A 16,331-nucleotide genomic window follows, 5' to 3' on the forward strand; every position below is an offset into this window, starting at 1 on the left:
TAGCAGAGAGAAACGAGGCGATCGCTCGGTGTTGATTAGGGGGGCCAGTGATGCCTCAAATAAGCCACACTTAGCAATGGGGAATGACTCATTTTTCACAATTATTAGAGGGTGAGTTATCGCCAGAATGTGGAAAAAAACAAGATGAAAACTATAGACTAAACCCGGTATGACTAATGCTGATGTCACTTGCTTTTCACTCAATTCATACAATCAGAACGTATAGAAAAGATATCTGCACTGCTAAATGACATCTTTAGACTTCAGAGTGAAGCGTTCACTCACTTGGTCAATAATTTGATGTCAAACAGCCCTATATATAGAACATAATGCACTCTATCGAAGCCGTCGCTCTATATAATAGACTCGCACAGTAATTTTTTTTTTTTTCCATTTTTAAAGCTTTTCTTTTAAGGATTTGACAGTATTTTTTGCAGGTTCTTCTCTTTCTTATATTAAAAACAGAAAATGTTTTTAATATAAGAAAAATCCAAAAGAGCTACTGTTGGATTTGAAAAAACAAACAAACAAACAAACAAACAACAAGAACACTGTGGCCTGTAATTTCTTATCATTTCATGGTGTCTGTGAGATATCCAATGCTGTCAAAGGTGTTAAAAATGTGTTCTAGCACTTCAGAACAATCAGTTATTCCATAGAGTAATGCTTGATTGATTGACACCACAGTACTGGTGAATTCTTGTCTGCGTGTAATCGTTAGGAAATCACTGTGGTGTAAGAGGAATAAAATACTCGGGGACGTGCTGTTATAGGAAAATAATCAACTTCAGAATGGTAAATGGTCTGCACTTATGGTACATTCATGAGTACATTACATTCATGAGTTCACTCTTCCACTCCTAGTGTGATAATGTGAGGTAGACACAGGTGTTACTGTGACCTCTTGACATCCTTCATTCACTAGGCTCTGATCCTGCGGGTGACGCAGCCCACGTCTTCAAGCAGTCATCTGTTTGCACATATAGCACGACAAATAAATAACTTCACTTGAAGCTTTCGTAAAATTACAAATGAAACACCTAAAACTGTATACGGTACCATAACGAAGACGAACTCTATGTTCATATGTGAAATTCTGGAGGCAACGTCGGACGGCGTGGCGTGGGGACGTAATGACGTGTGCCGTTAATCGATCTATGTTCTGTAACGTGTAAGGAATATTCTAAAAGTGACTCCTGTAAACACCTTGATCAGAATATTATATGTCTTATTCAGAATAAGGTCAATAATTGGATTACTGCGGTCCATGTAAACGTAGTCAATGATCCAGAACTGGAGATGCTCAAAACGACATTTTTCTTGGGGCTGCAATGCTTTCCAAATGCTTGGATGATTCATTTCAGGATCATATCGATCAGCACATGCGATGTGTAGTGTGTTATATACCTCCAAGGCTTCTTCTCCCATTGTGTGAAGCAGAACATTCTCATCTTCATTCATGTGGTGCACCTCTGTGTATGCGTGTGTATATATATATACTTTTATTTTATACATCTTCTGATACCATGTTGTACTTTGGGTTCGTGTGGTGAGAATAATGAACACGAGAGAGAGAGAGAGAGAGAGAGAGAGAGAGAGAGCTGTGTCTGAGTACAACATAATGAAGCTTTACTTCCCATAAGCACACATTCACATACACCTTCAGCAGGTCAAGAACACGCCCCCAATCACGTGACGTCTACTAGTATACACACATATACTGCAGCTACAAATGCATTTCAGTCTTTACTTTCCTTCTTCCAACTTTCATATTCTCAAATAACATCTAATTTTCACAGGGAAAAAAGACGCCATTTGTACTTCTTCCTTTTTTCAAGTATTTACAGCCATTCACACCTTCATATTTGGCGCCTTAACTAGTCAGCGCGCGCGCGAATCGGAGGTTTCTCCTCCCACAAATGTTCCATGTTGCGTTTTTTGAGGGGTGCCACAAATTTACAAGATTATTGTTCTCGCCAAAAATGACATACATTTATTTTGTAATTACTACGCATAGTAAGGACCAATTACGTATAGATAAACTACATATAAATGACACAAATGTAACTTGCGCTTGATGTAATATAAGCACATTAGTGTACTCGTTCCCCCTCTTATTATCCTACGTTTATATCGTCCTCCCGTCGAATCCTCTTTGGCGCTCTAGATAAATTTTTCACCCATCCGTATTCCGACAGATCCCACCTCCTGTAATCGGATTGACTAGTAAATAATAAAACAATTGACGTACAGGTGTATTAGCCAATCCTGGAACGGGTTTTTTGTAGCCAAGTACCCAATCCTATCCAAGACCTCGGAATACGGATAGGAAAACAAATGATGCGGCCAGGCAGTCACCTCTCTTCAGTCGCAAAGCTGTTCAGGAGACCCAATAATGTTTCTGCTATTATCGCTATAAGTTAATTCAAAAGTTTTCTGCTATTTATTAAAAAAATAATAATGTTGGAAGAAGATTTGAAAGTCCCTGACGAGCTTTTTAAGGACGTGAAGTTTTATGTCGTCGGGGATATTGACCAAAAGGTGAAGTTTTTTTTTTTCCCTCTTTCTGTCACTGTTAGCATGTTAGCATGTTTTCAGTGCTAGCTAGTTGTGCTATGAACCAAAACTGACTAGCCTTGTAAAAAAAAAAACAACAAACATACAGGTTTAACATCAGCTTCTATGCACGCGCTAATTTCACTTCAACTCATGAGTGACGTTAATATCGTGAAGTGATGAAGTATGATTTTATGGAAGCTTAGCCAGAATGCTAACGCTAACTAACCAGCCACCTATAATGCAGAGTAAGGCGTGTTAGCTAGCTAGCTAGCTAGCTAGATAGATAGCATGCTAATAAATAAATGGCAGTTGTAGTTAGACGTGTTAATAATTCTTATATTAACAGCAGATATCAGATATTAACATTCTAGAGTGTGTGTTGTTGTTCAGAGCTGTTAGCAGGAAGACTAGCTTGCTAGCTCAGATGTTAACAGCTGAAACTCTGTGCTCAAAGTTGGGCTCTGAAACTAATTTACTTCAAGATTTCAGAATGATTTAAGGGTTGGAAATGTTTTTAAGCCATGAAATAACCCAGTGACTGTGTGTAGACTTAAAGCTAGTTTGAGGCAGAATCAGAATCATTTTTTAACACAATAGTTGTTGTTGAATGAAACTCCAGGTTAATAATGATGTTAAATATATTGTTGAGATTTGAACTGTGTTGTGACAGGTCAGAAAAAGAGATGCACCAATTTAGCGTACGATTCGATTTTTAGAGACGGTACTGATTGTTTTAGAAACCGATATCGACTGTGATTGATCGATTAAGTCCTTAAATCACAAAAATTGTAAAAAAAAAAAAAAAAAAAAAAGTTTGGTTGTTTATCGAGATCTTGCACAGTGTGACTAGGAATAATCTTTAAAAAAAAACAACAACAAGAAAACCCTGATTCGACTGAACTATGTACGATCTGTTGATGTGATTTCAGGTGGTGCAGTTGCTGAAGTCGGGGAAAGGAAAGGAAGTGTCGTACATCGCCCTCGCCACGCACATCATCACAGAGGATGGAGACAACTCGGAGGTCAGCGAGGCACGCGAGGTCTTCTTCTTACCTGTCGTAAAGGTAAAGATCGCGAGGGCATCACAATTATATCGTTATTTAAATACGATAAGTAAATTAGAATCATACCGGAGTGTGATAGTTGATGGTAGCAGAACTGTACTTATGCAAAGGTTTTAATAGAATAGAATATTTATTATTATTAGTTTATTAAAATGTTTGAGTGTGTTTGAGGGTGTTCTAGGTGTAAAACTTATTGAGATGGGTTCATTATTTATTTATTTATTTGTAAAAGTGGTAAGTGTAAACTGTGATGTGGTGGAGGTGTTGAATGTAAACTTTACTGTGACTTATTTAGTATTTTTTCGTGTTTGTTTTGGAAACTTAATAGACTTTATTTTGAGGTGTGTTTTGTGTTGTGTGTTTTTTTTTTTTTTTTTTGGGTGGGGGAGATGTTGTATTAACTTTCCTTTGATGTGTTTTTTCTTTTCTTTTCCTTTTCTCAGCCCACATGGGTGATCCTATCGGTCAGATGTGGAGACCTGCTTCCGTATCCTTCGGAAAAAATTCTGCACGCATGTATAATAAATATATTTTAATATAAATTTGTACCTGATGTAAACAGTCCTGTGCCGCTGTGATGTTTTCGGATTACAGTAAGAGCCGTTAGTATGTTTGATGTCTCTGAATAGCGTAATCGATTTTCAGCGCATGTGCAGCTCATTTTAATAATAGTAATAATGATAAAACTTTATTTTCTATAGCGCCTTTAAAAGTTGCATCTCAAAGTGCTTTACAATAGAAGAAAATAAATATACAGTGAAATATAAAGGAAGAGAAACCATGCAATAAGAACAAGTAAAAAAAAAAAAAACAATATAAAAATCATAATCACAGAAAAGCAATACTAAAAAAAAAAAGTGTGTTTTCAGAGCAGATTTAAAAATACTCAAAGATTCAGCATGCCTAATGTCAGGAGAAGAGTCCCGTAGTTTTGGAGCAAAAGAGGAGAAGGTCCTGTCATTTATTGTTGCCTTGACGAGCCGTTAATCAGCGTTACAGGCTTTTCTCCCGAGTCGGGCCAGCTGTTCTTTGGTGTGCGGGCGTGTCTACCTCACGTAAGATTTTTTTACCCTCTTTTCCAGTCGTTAAAACCATGTCCCAGTCTTTCTACATTCTTCCTGCTGTTTTTTATTTTCAGCCTGTTTTCTATCTCTGTGTCTCTCGCGTGCAGCTGACGGAGGATCTCAGCACCCTGTGGGCCTTTATTACATTTTACGGAGGAGACTGTCAGCTGAATTTCAACAAGAAGTGTACACATCTGGTGGTTCCTGAGCCCAAGGGGGTAAATAACCGTCTGCCTTTTTTTCTTCTCCTCCTTTCTCCCCTCCAGAGTTTATAACCAGCATCTTTGGTTTGCATTTAGATTTGACTCGTCCTTGTGAAAACTGAACGCAGCTCCTTGTCTCGCTGTTTTACGGCTGGAGAGTGTTTAGACTGCGTTTAAACGGTGTCGTTGGGTTGTGTTTAACAGCCAGACGTCTACATCTCAGTGTGTGTGTGTAGCTTTTACACTAATCCTGGTGCAGTTACTTGTTTTAAAGCTGGGTTTATTGGCCTGCGTTTGGTGTTACAGCTCTTTAGGGCCGGATCGGAGGACGAGTGTGTTTTATAGCCCTCACCCTGATACCTGATCTAAACATTTATCCGCTCTGTGATGCAAAATCTAACCCAAAACCCTGGGGTCTCGATTTTGTTATATAGTTATATAATTATCAGTATTTTCTGTTGACTGTTCTGCAGTAAAACGCAGCTCGTTATTTATGCTGTGAGAGAAGTCACACTTAAATACGTGCATACTTTATTTATTTAAGGATTAAATAAATACCAACCTGTTCATCCGGTTGGTACTTTTGGCTCAGTTGCTGTTTGGTTTGGATTCTTTTCTCACGGAACATTTTGTTAAAACGAACCGAAAAGTGGAAAAACATTGACAGGAGTGCGTACGGCTGAAAACGCTGAAAATAAAAGAAATAAATGGCAGAAGAAAGTTTGTTTGCTTCCAGTGCAGGATAATTTTGCAGGTGAATTTTAACCTTAAGCTTAAAACCAATAAACCGGTCTCTCCATCATAAAACGAAGAACTGGTCATTATTAAGCGGCTCGTTAACGGTGTAATAGATGAGTTTTTTTATGTACAAAATATGCAGAACTTAATATAAAATAACGGTTTAAGTCGTAACCTCAGTACCGATGTATTATCTGGGTGAGGAAACCCATTTGGAAATCGGACTTCCTGTCCAGAGTGCTTGTTCCTGTTTGGACGGGCCTCACGGTTTTTTAAAAATATATATTTATTTATTTATTTTTTGTCATTTTATAGACGTTGTTTTCTATGGGTTGCTGTAGATCCCGTGGGTGGAGCCTTGTGAAGGGGGCGGGAAAAGAATTTTAAAATTTTTGTTTCTTACAGTTGGAGGGAAAAAAAGCAGTTTGCTCCCGTTGTGTTAACAACTCTGTATGACCTCTTGTTTGTTTTTTTAATCCCGAGCTCGCATGTGGTGATGCGTTTGAAAGGTATCGGTTTGTTCCCAGGCGAAATACGAATGCGCCCTGAGGCACAGCGGGATTAAAATCGTCACCCCGGAGTGGATCACCGACTCGGTTAAAGACAAGAGCAGGAAGGACGAGGCGCTTTACCACCCGAGGCTCACTTACTATGAGGAAGAGGAGGAGGAAGATGAGCTCAGCGAGGACGAGCGTAGTTCGCGTTCGGAAGGCAGCAAGCGCTCCAGCCCCGCCTCCTCGCGAGGGGCGTCGCCTTCCAGGCGTCCGCGCTCGCCTTCCCCCAAAGCCGAGGTCATGTTCGATGACTCGGACGAATCGGACAAAGAGGAGCTGAACCTGAACTGGACGCTGTCTAAGCACCGCCTCCAACCGAGCAAAGACACGGCGCTTATTAACCTGTGCGACAGCGTTCCACCTGTGCCAGGTAACGCCCAGGGCACGGAGCGTCCGGAGATGATCGGCGGGTGGAATTCTGGGCCACGCCCATTGCGGAACATCACCAAGAGCGGAGAGCAGCAGCAGATACCACGGCAGCCCAATGTCGCACACGTACGCACAAATTTTATTTGTTTTTATTTTATGATTATATGGTGATGTGTTATTGTAATAATTAATTTGATCATTTGAATTCTGGATTCTGATTGGAGGAAATTTAGTCATTAGTTGTTTAGTAATTAGTGTTGTTCTTGTTAAAGATTCTCCAGAGTTTGACTGCTAAAAGCGTGGAACCGCAGGGAAATCAGAACCAGCCCGGCGTCCCAAATCAGATTCTCTTAAACGCAGCAAAACCTCCACAGCACGCAGCACCACAACTCACTCCTGAAGTGCAGCAGCAGTTACTCCAACACCAGCAACAACAGCTGCAGCAGCAACAACAGCAACAGCAGCAACAACAGCAGCAGCAGCAAGCACACCCGATCCCTCCACAACAGCAGCAGCAGCAGCAACATGCGCAACAGATGCTCCAGCAGCATCCCATGATGCACCTGCAGCCGCAGGGGATGCAAATGCATCATCCGCAGCAGCAGCAGCAGCAGCAACAACAACAACAACAACAACAGCAGCAGCAGCAGCAGCAGCAGCAGCAGCAGGCAGGGTTTCCTCAAATGCCGCAACAGCCGCATCAGTTCGTCCCGCAGCAGATGCACCAGCAGATGTACTCGCAACATCAGCAACAGCAGCACGGCTTCCTGCAGCAGCAACTGCGACCGCCGCAGCAGCAACAGCAGCTTCTCCGACCGCCCTTGCAGCCCCAACAGCAGCATGCGTTACAGCAGCAGTTGCTGCAGCAGCAACACAGGCTCCAATTGCAACTGCAGCAGCAACAACAACAGCAGCAGCAGCAGCAAAATCAGCAACAGCTGCACCAGCAACATTTACAACAGCAGCAGCAGCAGCAGCATTTTCTCCAACAGCAGCAACAGCACATGCAGCACCTGCAGCAGCAACAACAACAACACCTGCAGCAACAACAGCAGCAGCAACAAATACAGAATACGCAGGTATTGCAGCATCAGACGCAGACGGTGCTGCAGCCTGTTCAGCCGCATCAACTGCTGGGCCACGAACCAGGGCAGGAGAGTAAGTACAGCGGAGAGTATACACGCTGGCTACCAGTTTTTAAAGGAGTGAAGGTCTGGTTTTATTCATTTGTTTGTTTCTGAAGAAGCACAAAAAAGTACAAAAAATTTGTATTGTTAAAAATCATAGAATGTTCGTTTTTACTTTTTTAATTCTTTAAACAAATCCTTATTTATTAATTATAAATTTACTTTTTGAGGCTTTTTTTATATATATATTTTTTCTTACAGGTTTTGTTTTTACAGATGCTGCCTGGAAGCAGCTGTTAAATTAAAAATAAATAATAACCATTTTATAATTTAATAGGTTTAGTAAGTTTTCTCTTTTTAATATAAAAAGATGTGTTCCTCTTTTTAATTAATTGTTAAATAATTGTTTCATTTATAGACATGACTAGTCATTTCATTGATTGTAAATGATGGTGTTAAAAATTGTTATTAATTGTTTTTAAAATGTATATTTTTTTAAATTGTATATCAACTGAACACTATTATAAGTGTTTATTGAATACATTTTTAAAGCAGTGCTGAAAGCAAGAATATTTTATATTTGATATTTGTTTATTTATTTATTTATTGTTTAAGTTTTATGGAATGTTTAATGTCTTCAGTTGGAACCCTGATCAGTTTAGTGATTGATTCTTCTGTAACGTCTTTCTGCTCAGTTCCTGAGGACGGCTTCCTGGTCGGCTGCGTCTTCGCCATCGCTGATTATCCGGAGCAGATGGCTGACAAGCAGCTTCTGGCCACGTGGAAGCGGGTGAGACTCCGGATCCTTATCCTGCAGTTTAAACTTCACCTCTTTAATCTGGTTTCAAATAAATTTAAAAAATGGTTACTCGATAACCACATTTATTTATTTATATATATATATAATGCAGATCATTCAGGCGTACGGAGGCTCTGTGGACTCCGCTTTGAACCGCTGCACTCACTTACTGTGTGAAAGTCAAGTCAGCAGCATGTACCTGCAGGTAAGCACACCTGCCTGTCTGTCCTAACAAAGGTGGAATTCGAAGTTATTTGAACTATAAAGGCTTTTTATTGTTCTATTTTCCTTGACTGCGTCAGGCTTTGAGGGAAGGCAAGCGCTGCGTTACGGCTCACTGGCTCAACACGGTGCTGAAGAAGAAGAGGATGGTTCCTCCTCACCGCACGCTCCACCTTCCCTTCAGTTTCCCCCCAGGAGCCAAACCCTGCTCGCAGCACGTACGAATAACACTGCCATGCTTTTTCTCTCTTTCTGCATATTACATTGTGATTGTTTTTAACCTTTTTTTACTGTGTTCCTCAGATTATTTCAGTCACTGGGTTTGTGGACAGCGATCGAGAGGACCTGAAGCTCATGGCCTACTTAGCTGGAGCTCGCTACACAGGATACCTGTGTCGCAGCAACACCGTTCTCATCTGCAAAGAGTAAACCTCTAATCATTCAGTCAGGAGTTACTAAACTAGGGGTCACGACACCACATGGGGTTTACGAGAGAAACTCACAATCTCCTCTTTTGTTTCGTTCGTTCATTTTATAGATACTGTACTAGTGAAGTTCAGCAATAAAAACGGACAAATTCCCCATCCCCTGCTAATCAAACTTAACATTGCGTCTCAAATCACGTACTTATGTACTATTCTAGAGCGTTATAGAGCTCTAACACTAATCACTTTTCCTGTTTGGATTTTAAAAACCTCCTTTAAATGTACAGAAAGCTCTGTTTTGTGTCACAGCCTTAACTGTAACTATAATCGGATAAATAGTACGTGTTCTATAATAAATAAAGAATTGGAATTATTGCCAAATTGATGCGAGATTAGAGGAATAAAAGAGGTTTTACTAACCTGGTGTCTTTTTGTGCTCCGCACGACTTCCAACAAATAACTACTCGTTTTTTTTTTTTCTTTCATGATAAGAATGTTAAAAAAGAAAATTAAGAATGTTATAACAGAGTGTTACACTGGGACAACATCAACACGCTTCACTGATTTGAAAAGCCACGGACAAAACAGTGTTTTCTTTTCCAAAATTCCTTACCCAAGGACACGTCAGAGAAATTTAATTAGAAATCGAAAAGATCAAGACATGAATGTGTGAAGCTTTTGCTGAGGAGTAATAATTAGTGTTAGTGTTCATGGCCTCTCCTTGAAACGTCACGTCAGACTCTCATTTCTGTTCCTTCAAGACCCTGAGAGAGAATTTAACATCAGGTTTAATCATTTCTGTTGATTTAACAGTACTCCTTTATAAGGACTGGGAAATTAGGCTATCTGTATCTATATTTATATGTCTGTCTCTATTAAATAATTGTCCGTATTCGTTTTTGTTTTCCAGTTGAAGCACAGTCAGTAGGATTGACCGTGTCCCTGTCATGATAAATGATTATTATTAGTAGTAGTATAAAATTACTTAATTTGTACTTCTCATAAAACTGGTGTATTTTAATAACAGTGTATAAAGTTCATGGCAATATAAATGATCTCTTCTGTGCCTGTGATACTAATCAGGGTGTGTGTGTGTATATTCTAGGCCGAGCGGGCTGAAGTACGAGAAGGCAAAAGAGTGGAGAATCCCGTGTGTAAATGCTCAGTGGCTGTGTGACATCCTGTTGGGAAATTTCGAGGCTTTACGGCAGATCCAGCACAGCCGATACACTCAGTTTAACTTAGCCGAACCTCTCGCTCCTAACACACACCTCGTCCAGAACCTGCTGGGTAAGAAAAAGTCCGTAAAAACAGTCTGATCATCTTCACTACTTCATCATTCCCCCCTAAAGTTCCTAAAAAGAATTTTATCTCATGCAAGCAAAACAAAATATTTAATAATGTGATCATATGATGAGTCAGTTACAATCTGGCAACCTTCCTGATCTGTTTACATGTGCTGTAAGGCGTTTATTTCTGTCTTTATGTTGCCATATTGCAGATTTTTACATTTTGTAATTGTTTACGTGACTCCTACAGCAGTTACAGTCTAAAGAAATCGATCATATTATTTTATACAATTCCAGTATTATATTGTCGCGACTGATGCGTAGATCTTTAATCCCTGTGCTTTCTCGTGCCTTGTTTAATTGATGAATTTTCTCGATGTCCTTTTATTTTGCTCTTCAGCTGCTTGGAGGAATCCTGTAAAAGTCTCGCCGGACGCGTTGGTGGTAAGAAGACTTTGTTTTAATTGGACATTTGGGACTTGTATTAAGCCTTGTGAAGGACAGAATGTATTATTTATTTATTAGATTATCTGTTGGTCCTGTGATGGGTGTAATCTGGCGCCAGTTGGATTTTTATATTAGACGACATTCTCCTAACTGGTTATAGGACATTGATCTAAAAGTAACCGGAGAAAGAGCAGTTCTCTCCACCTTGTTTTTGTCCAGTGAACAGAAATGCTTTTCAAAATGATCCAAAATAAGTAGCATTAGATACCCAGGCCTTTATATACCTTTATGGGCAATATGATGATGATGGTATAATATTAATAATGTTATAAATTATACCACAGTGCACCTTTCTGATGAGAATGGTTTAGAATGTTTTTTTTTTCTTTAAATAAATAAATTAAATATTAAATAAAATTATCTTCTCAACTTTAAAATTTTTTGATACAATTCTTTTTTGCTTTGTTGGCCTGTATATTGTAAGGATTTTATTTTTATTGCAAGCATTTAAAATATATATATTACCCACCCCTACATACCATATATGTTTAATTGTAGACGTGTCTGTATTTAAAATGCATGCTCAGAGGACACAAACAGATGGTATTTATGAAGCTTCATTTCTTACACACGCGCCTATGATCAGCGTATGCACATTTAATGAAATCTGATGTTATTGTCCTTACGAGAATTCTGAATATTTTGTATAACAAACAATTTAGACCCTACGCCATTATTGATAAATGAATTGGACACACCTTATGTGCACCTTGGGTGCAGATTCTATAACAGCTCGAAATGTCCAGAAGCAAGCTCACTCTGTCTGTCTGTCTCTCTCTCTCTCTCTCTCTCTCTCTCTCTCTCTCTCTGTCCCCCCACCCCTGTGCTGTTAATAATAATGATGGACTTTTTGTGTGTAGTGCTTTGTGTGTTGTTCATGTGTCTGAGTGTCTCCTGTGCCCGTGTACAGAGCCTCCGCCTGCAGCAGAAACAGAAACAGGCCGAGGGAACTTCACAACCACCCGCCAAGAAGCCCAAGTGAGTTCTGGAGTACACTTAAGTGTGTTTATCCTGGGTGGGTGTGTGTGTGTGTGTGTGTGTGTGTGTGTGTGTGTGTTTGTGGATCACAAACAAGTCCATGCTTATTGGTCTGTTTTAACAGTTCCAAAACCTGAACCAGGAAGTTGACAATAGGGCAAGTGTGGACCGGTTAGGGGTGGTAACCGTGGTAACTCCGCTTCATCATGCTAACTCGTCGTTGATTATTTTACAACACATACAGCAACACATACAGTGGTTTATACCTTTAATGCATTTATAAGAATTTATGCAGTGAAACTTATGTAAAAAGGACATTTCTGTATTTATGGTATGAATATATAATATATATAATTCTGATGTTATAGCATTGATGCTATGGCTAATTGCTTTCCCCATTTTCCCCAGTATGGGCTAGAACTTAAGATGGGGCTTGTGAGGTAACTAATGCATTCATTATTTCTCTCTGTAGAATAGAGGAGCTGCCCACACCGTCTAAAAAGCTTCCTCCGGAGTCGACCCCGTATGTTTTCTTCACTGGTTTCGAACCTGTGCAGGCCCAGCAGTATATAAAGGTAAGTGCACACGCTGTATCTCCTCATTTATTGTCGTAGAGCTAGTTATCGGCGTGGATCTCCCGAATACCGGAGATTATAGTGCGCTTTCCACTGATTCGTCCTCCAGAACACGTTCAGGGCAGAATAAAGTCTTAACAGCAGCTTAAGAGCTGAGAGAAATCAACATCTGATCGCCGATGACACTCGAGTGTTGGTGATGACTCGCAGCCTCTTACACACGTCCTCGGTCTGTTCCAGAGATTGTACGAGCTCGGCGGTGAAGTGGCGGAGAGCGCGCAGAAGTGCACTCATCTGGTGGCCAGCAAAGTGACACGCACGGTCAAGTTCCTGACGGCCATCTCTGTTGTTAAGCACATCGTCACTCCAGAGTGGCTGCAGGAGAGCTGGAAATGCCAGAAATTTGTGGGTGAGTCTGAGGGGAGAGGGGTGTTAAATGGGTGAGTCTGAGGGGAGAGGGGTATTAAGTGGGTGAGTCTGAGGGGAGAGGGGTATCAAGTGGGAAGAAAAGGCAAATAGGATTTGCAGATATTTATTATATCTGCGATAGTCATTATTCTGTTTTTTTTTTTTAAACGCTCTATATATATGATGATATCGACTGGTATTTAGGTCAAATTAGTATTTTTTAAAATTTTTTTATAAAGCATTCAGATAAAATTTTCAGGAAGAACCCTGTAATAGTGTGTGTGTGTGTGTGTGTGTGTGTGTGTGTGTAGATGAACAGAGTTACATGCTGCGGGATGCCGAGGCTGAGGTGCTCTTCTGTTTTAGTCTGGAGGAGTCACTGAAGAAAGCTCATGCTGCTCCACTCTTCAAGGTGATGCTCACCACCACCTTTACATTCCCTCTCCTTTTCTTCATTTCTCCTCTTGCTTTCACTTCTTCACTCCATTTCCTTCTCTTTTCTCCTTGCTTCTTCCCTTTTTTTCCTCTCTACTCCTCCTCTCCCTTCCTCCACACTTCTCCTTCACATTTCTCCTCTCTTCTTCTCCCACCTTTTTCTTCTTCACACCTTCTACCCATGCCTTCTCATAACCATTCCTCCCTTCGCATCTTTTCTCCTCTAGTTTTCTCTTCTTCCTTTTCCTCTTTTGCCCTCCCTCATCTGTTTTCTCCTTTTCAACTTGCCTTTCGTTTTTTCACTCACTGTGCTTTTTTCTGCCTTTACTTCCTTTCCTTTCCTTTCCTCACTCCTTCAACCATACCCTATTCCTCCCTTCCTTTCTTCTGTCCTCTCTTCTGCCATTACTGTATTTCTCTGTTCTCTCTCTCCCCTCTCTCTCTCTCTCTCTCTCTCTCTCTTTTCCGGCCTGCGCTGTCCTCCATCACTGACGTGTGGTGTAATTGAATGTCACAGAGGACTTCCTGTGACTGAGACGTACATGTATTAAAGATGTCCGTTCTGTCTCCTCAGGGTAAGTTCTTCTACATAACACCGGGAATCTGTCCGAGCCTCAGCACCATGAGAGCCATTGTCGAGAGCGCCGGGGGGAAGCTGCTTTCCAGACAGCCGTCCTTCCGTAAGATCATGGAGCACAAGCAGAACAAGGTGCTTCCTCTTTTACCTCTCATACCGTTTAATACGCTTTCTAAAAAATTGCTCATGAAAAATGTTTGTTGGTTCTCTTTTGTAACAGAACCTACCGGAAATCATCCTCATCTCATGTGACAACGATCTGCACCTGTGCCGTGAATATTTTCTGAAGAACATCGGTAAGGACACGGGGGAAGAAAAAGACAACACTATATCTATATCATCAACCTTCAGCTTGAAGCTCATTATTTCTCTCTTCCTCTTTCCGTGTTACTAGACGTACACAACGCCGAGTTCATCCTCACCGGAGTACTGACGCAGATGCTGGATTATCAATCATATCCTTTATACCGGCAATAAAACCCTCAGAGCTCTCGTTCTTTCATCTGTCTGTTTAAGCTGAACCTTTCCTTCCGTCTCTCTCCGTATCACCCCCATTTTAAAAAAACAAAAAAACATGTACAGTATACTTCAAATATTTCTTACTGTCAGTCGTGTCCTTAACATTCTCACATATAAATTCACATGATCGTGAGGAAGGTCCTCGGGAAGGGAACACTAAACTCTGTCTGTTCTGGTCCATGCTGAAGGTTCCTTTATAATATATATAAAAGAAAGATGATGCAATTTGTTCCTCTGTTTTTTTTTTTTGTTTTTTTTTCTGTATGTTTTTTTTGTACCTGGTTGAAAAGTCTTTTGTAGAAATTACCGGTGGAGAATAAATAAATAAATAAATCACTGTTATTTTTTAATGATTGTTTTAAATTATGGCTCATTTTTCCTTTTTTTTAAAATTTTATTTTTTTGTTTCGCTTTTTGGAATAAAAGTCTCGTTATTGTGACCCGAACCAAACCGGATCATTTTACGTAATTGCTGTGTAGTATAGGGAGAAAGACAAGCAATAAAATGTATTATAGTATTTAAAAGTATTCTACTTCTGACTAGGAAGATTATTACGGTATTTATTTTCTTCTTGTTATAATTGCCTTTTTAGATTAAACCAAAAAAATTGAGTTGTGTTTTATAGGAAAGCGGTATCTTAAAAGAAGAAGGCAAGAAAGAATTTCTCCTCAGTCCAATCAGCAGTCCCATTATTTGCCCATAATTAAAAAATAAAAAATTTCTTTTTATTTAATTTAATTTAGTTTCATGGGGGGGGAAAAAAGGTACTTATTTTCCCCCGAAGCACAATTTCAGTATTACTATTTAGTTGTATATAATTGTAATTGTTTATAATGTGTGTGTGTGTGTGTGTGTGTATCAGATTTCAGAGGCTGATCATATCTGATTGTCTCATACTCTGATGTAGAGCCTCTTTGGTGTGTGTGTGTGGGTAGGGGGGTAGACCTCTCTTTAAACCGTTATTCCTGATAGACGGAATTCAATTAATTGTTATAATGAAGTGTTACGGGTACTTACCGGTGGAAGGGAATTGAGTGCCGTGAGCCGTTTTGCCCGGGGCGATCCCCGTGCCCCCACGCTGGGCCGTGGGGGGGGAAAGAACCCCTGCTAGTGCCCTTCTAAAAATGGAGAAATTAAAATGCACACAGCCAAGGTCATGTAGTACAAAAGCTACTGGGACAAGGAGCGTCGAACGCTGCTCACCGTGTCCGCCAAAAGAATAAAATAAAGGTCGTTACTGGCATGTCTACGGTTTTACAGTAATAATAATCTTCTTTGAGCTGAAGACATCAATCTACCTGTCAACTTAAAATAAAGAAAGAAAGAAAGAAATCCACCTGGCACTGTCCCGATAAATCATTACTTTATTATAGATTATAATATTATAAACTATTGTTTATATTACATTTTACATCGTCGATTATTATAAGCTATCCTGGATGAGCCCGGGTTATCATTTCTTTCCCCAACATTATTATAGTTTATCACCTTAGTATCAAAATGCTGTATTTTAAAATTATTACGGTATTAAAAGGAAAAAAAAAATCTCTTCCTCTAAATAATGCACTTTAGAAGAACAGACATTATCTCAAGAGACTGATTTATATTTGGATTTAATACCCGTGTGGGTCAAATATATATATTTTTGTTTGTTCAGCATTTATAAAAGTTTTTCACAAAAATAAATAAGAAAAAATAAATGTTAAAAAAATTCTGCCTCTTTAATTAGTTACTTTTAGTTGTAAAAGGCAATAATGATGATACTTGATGTGAATGATATTATTATATAATATCTATATTACATTGTATGAATCCTATGAATGCTTATCTGTGCTACGAGATATATTTAAACATTTTATCGCACAGTTAACAGTTGCAGGTTGGAGACGGAGACAGAAGCACAGACGGAACTCCAGCA

At 39.7% G+C, this 16,331-nt stretch overlaps 1 protein-coding gene across 3 annotated transcripts; it reads left to right on the forward strand.

Moving 5' to 3' along the window:
* The first annotated feature begins 1,946 nt into the window (after positions 1-1,946).
* On the forward strand, positions 1,947-15,656 carry paxip1 (PAX interacting (with transcription-activation domain) protein 1). Of its 3 annotated transcripts, XM_053651763.1 has the most exons (21): positions 1,947-2,541; positions 3,489-3,623; positions 4,067-4,110; positions 4,615-4,678; positions 4,795-4,905; positions 6,156-6,677; positions 6,824-7,709; positions 8,374-8,468; positions 8,590-8,682; positions 8,780-8,917; positions 9,003-9,124; positions 10,230-10,414; positions 10,814-10,857; positions 11,831-11,898; positions 12,371-12,473; positions 12,714-12,882; positions 13,193-13,293; positions 13,891-14,025; positions 14,114-14,189; positions 14,288-14,347; positions 14,523-15,656. In XM_053651763.1, the coding sequence occupies exons 1-21, from the start codon at positions 2,461-2,463 to the stop codon at positions 14,537-14,539; spliced, it is 3,249 nt and encodes a 1,082-aa protein (XP_053507738.1). In that variant the 5' UTR covers positions 1,947-2,460; the 3' UTR covers positions 14,540-15,656. The 3 variants fall into 3 exon arrangements, with proteins under 3 accessions (XP_053507738.1, XP_053507737.1, XP_053507736.1); XM_053651762.1 differs by having other exon boundaries at positions 14,288-15,656; XM_053651761.1 differs by lacking the exons at positions 13,891-14,025; positions 14,114-14,189; positions 14,288-14,347; positions 14,523-15,656 and having other exon boundaries at positions 13,193-13,880.
* Positions 15,657-16,331: the final 675 nt, after the last annotated feature.

Source organism: Ictalurus furcatus, chromosome 20 (genome assembly GCF_023375685.1).
Source record: "Ictalurus furcatus strain D&B chromosome 20, Billie_1.0, whole genome shotgun sequence".
Lineage (NCBI taxonomy): Eukaryota > Metazoa > Chordata > Actinopteri > Siluriformes > Ictaluridae > Ictalurus > Ictalurus furcatus.